Source organism: Sceloporus occidentalis, unplaced genomic scaffold (assembly GCF_023333645.1).
Source record: "Sceloporus occidentalis isolate IW3139 unplaced genomic scaffold, rSceOcc1.0.p SCAF_18, whole genome shotgun sequence".
Classification (NCBI taxonomy): domain Eukaryota; kingdom Metazoa; phylum Chordata; class Lepidosauria; order Squamata; family Phrynosomatidae; genus Sceloporus; species Sceloporus occidentalis.
Window position 1 is genome coordinate 13,959,271 of NW_028316998.1, and position 3,654 is coordinate 13,962,924.

At 42.5% G+C, this 3,654-nt stretch overlaps 1 protein-coding gene across 1 annotated transcript; it reads right to left on the reverse strand.

Annotated features, from left to right (window-relative positions):
- Window positions 1–1,813: 1,813 nt before the first annotated feature.
- On the reverse strand, window positions 1,814–3,303 carry LOC149302683 (speckle-type POZ protein-like). The gene is made up of 5 exons (XM_089482307.1): window positions 3,108–3,303; window positions 2,926–2,981; window positions 2,678–2,800; window positions 2,138–2,280; window positions 1,814–1,958 (listed from the first exon to the last, which is right to left on the reverse strand). Exons 1-5 carry the CDS (start codon window positions 3,301–3,303, stop codon window positions 1,814–1,816), a joined length of 663 nt encoding a protein of 220 aa, XP_089338433.1.
- Window positions 3,304–3,654: the final 351 nt, after the last annotated feature.

Consider the following 3,654-nt stretch of genomic DNA (forward strand, 5'->3'; position numbering starts at 1 on the left):
GGAGATTACTTCTCCATAGCAGTGAAAGAGTTAAACGAAATGGGTAAAAACATAGTGGTGCAGAGTACAAAATATATATATATATATATTTTTTTTTATATTTCCAAAAATTCTAAATTAATCTACAACCTCTGAAATATGAGTGGCAGCCCCTCAAAAAAGGGGAGAGTTAAAAAAAATAAAAATTAAATAAATAAAAAGAAATGTCATGGCGGTGAGGATCTATAACAAAGCGGGTACATGATGATGGGAGGAAAAAAAGGGAAGCAGGTAGTTAGAATAAAACACATTTAAAACAATTTCAGAAGTGCATAAAAATCAGACAAAAAAGCAGAAAATAAAAATGGATCCCAGAGTAGATTAGGCCAGGCTGACACCTCCCGTACACACACACACACATCACAATGTCCTTTTTTTTGTAGCACAAAATACAAAAGATGGTTACAATAAGCTCAACTATTTAATATCTAAATATGAACAAGCAGGGTCTTCCATCTGTAAACGTCTCTCTGGTCCTATAAATTAATGAGGAACGTCTGAGCCAGCAAATACGTCCTTGAATTCTGTAATCCTGCAGGAGGTGTAATATTCCAACTTTTCACCGGTAGAGAAGGAAGAAGTGGAGTCCATCCGTACGAAAGGTGAAATATAGGTGGCACACACGATGTAATGGTAGCGCCAACTGTACGTGTACACTCCAATTCCTTCTACAGTGACCACCAGATGTCTCATGATGGGATGATGAATAATGAGTTGGAAGTGCTGCAGGATCTACATAGAGTTGTTTGAAGGAGCCAGAAAAAGACAACGGGCTGAAGCCTGGGAGCGGTAAGCTTCTGCTACCAGCCGTGGATGGGAACATCTGAGTCCATAAAATCCATAGTTCTGCAGGAGATCTTGTATTCCAACTTTTCTCTGGGATAGAAGGAAGAAGTCCATCCGTACGAAAGGTGAAATATAGGTGGCAGCACACGATGTAGTGGTAGCGCCAACTGTACGTTTACTCTTCAATTCCTTCTTCTACAATGGCCACCAGATGTCTCTTATGATGGGATGAAGACTCATGAGTGACTCCAGGATAAAGGTGGAAGGTCCTGCAGGATCTACTTAGGATTGGTTCAGATGCTTGCGTGGAGGACCCAGAAAAGTATAATAAACTGAAAACTGGAACTGATAGGCTTCTGCTACCAGTTGTGATTAGGTATGTCTAAGTCAGGAAATATGTCCATAAAATTCATAGTTCTGCAGCAGGTCTTGTATTCCAACTTTTCTCCGGTATAGAAGGAAGACGTCCATTCGTACGAAAGGTGAAATATAGGTGGCAGCACACGATGTAATGGTAGCGCCAACTGTACGTTTACTCTCCAATTCCTTCTACAATGACCACCAGATGTCTCTTATGATAGGATGAAGAATCATGAGTGACTCCAGGAGAAAGATGGAAGTGCTGCAGCATCTACTTAGGATTGGTTCAGACGTTTGCATGGAGGACCCAGTAAACGTTAAAGGCCGAGAACAGGAACTGGTAACCTTCTGCTACCAGTTGTGATTAGGTTAGTCTAAGTCAGGAAATATGTCCATAAAATTCATAGTTCTGCAGGAGGTCTTGTATTCCAACTTTTCTCCGGTATAGAAGGAAGAAGTCCATCCGTACGAAAGGTGAAATATAGGTGGCAGCACACGATGTAGTGGTAGCGCCAACTGTACGTTTACTCTCCGATTCCTTCTACAATGACCACCAGATGTCTCTTATGGTGGGATGAAGAATAATGATCGACTTCAGGAGAAAGATGGAAGGTCCTGCAGGAACTTCTTAGGATTGCTTCAGACGTTTGCGTGGAGGGCCCAGAAAAGGACACTGGGCTGAAACCAGGGAGCGGTATGCTTCTGCTACCAGATGTGGATGGTAAACAACCATAGACTTCCACCCAGCTGTCTCCATAACGTCAGATGCATGGCTGAAAGGAGCAAAACAAAAAGGTTACAACTTTGAATAAGTCCAACAAACAAGTAAAAAATATGGGGAAGGACCGACTTGGTCATCTATAAAAAGGGAACATTCTTCACAAGGTGAAAGGAGTAGTATATAGCATACATGCAGACAATGAGAATATACACTCAATCCCAACACACTCACTAGTTGATAAAGTCCACAGCTTGGGTCTTCAGCTGGTCAGCGCTGTGTAAATCAGCCAGGATCAGGATCTCTGCTGCGTTCTCCACAGATAGGTTGCTGCAGAGAGCTTCCTCACACATCACTTTCAGGCGTTCCAGGGCATACTGCGGGTAGGCAGGAATGTTAGCGAGTACAGAGATCTATACTAAAACCACCATGATAAAATACAAGAGGAATAGTGTTATCCCAGTAAAAGGTGCCTTTTGGACTAACAAAAAAACAAACATTAAAAACACTGATACGTGTCTTAACAGAGTTATTATAGTGAACCAGAGAGCAGCTTTAACCAGAATAAAAGGAAACTTTTTAAATGCCTCCCCCTACACATAACCCCCTCTCATCTTCAATAAAAAGATCCTGAACTGCATACCATCTAAAAACGGTCTGCTTTCTACAAGATTCCGTCGGTGAAGCAAACCCCACACGGACCAGCTTGCCTGGCTGTCACCCGAAAGAAAAAAGTTGTTGGGAACCAAACACTGGCTTTCCTCCCGCACTCACCTTATCGGCAGCCACCAATAAGTAATCCGCCATCTTGTCCAGATTAGGTGCTTTGCCGGTGTAGATGAAGCACATCATTTCTTTGAACACATCAGGCTCCATGTCTTTTATCTCGACGCGGTTCTACAAATCAAAAAATAAATAAATAAATAAAAAAGCAGGTTTGCTTAGTTTTGACAGCAAAGGAACAGAACTTAAATTTCAGTAATAGCCCGGTAACTTATCAGCCCCGAAAATGTGAAACTTACTTTTATCCTTTCTTCCATCTCATGTTCAAACATAGCGCCAAACACAGGTGATCGGGCTGAGTGGGACAGAATACATTTAGTTAACTTCACATTAAAGTACCGTAACAGCAAACTTTAGGCATTGATTCCTGCAAAGCAGTGGAAATGCTGGAAATAATTTAAAATTTTTAATCGCCACCAACCTGCCAGAATGGCTTTGTGCGCTTTAAACTCTTGACCAGCCACGCAGAGGCAGCAGTCGGTGAAACGGGAGTATTCCCATAGTCCTCCGAGTTCATCGGCCAGGCGGCATTCAGGAACTTTGACCATATTCATGGTGTTCTGGCCAGAGATAATAACAAAAGTTATGACTTCAAACAAATGTCCCAGGATAGCCATATTGTAAGACTGGTTTCATTATGATTCATTATGGTATCTCACCTGTGTATAACCCCACGACTCTGCAACAGGGCCGGTGGTCATCTCCGCAGGGGGAGGAGGGCTCGGCATTCTGGCCATGATCGTATTCAGCCGCTGGAGGAGGTGGTGGGCTAAGAGGGAAACACACGTTAATAAACCGGACAGAAAACTGTTTCCAAGAAATACAAACACCCTTGAGTACCATAATATATCTTAGATGCATCTCACCTTCCTCTACTCCAATAATCCACCCTCCTACATCCCTGCGGAGGCCCAGTTGCAGACGTCGCAGGCTTTGCTCTGTTAAAGACAGATAAATGATTATTATAA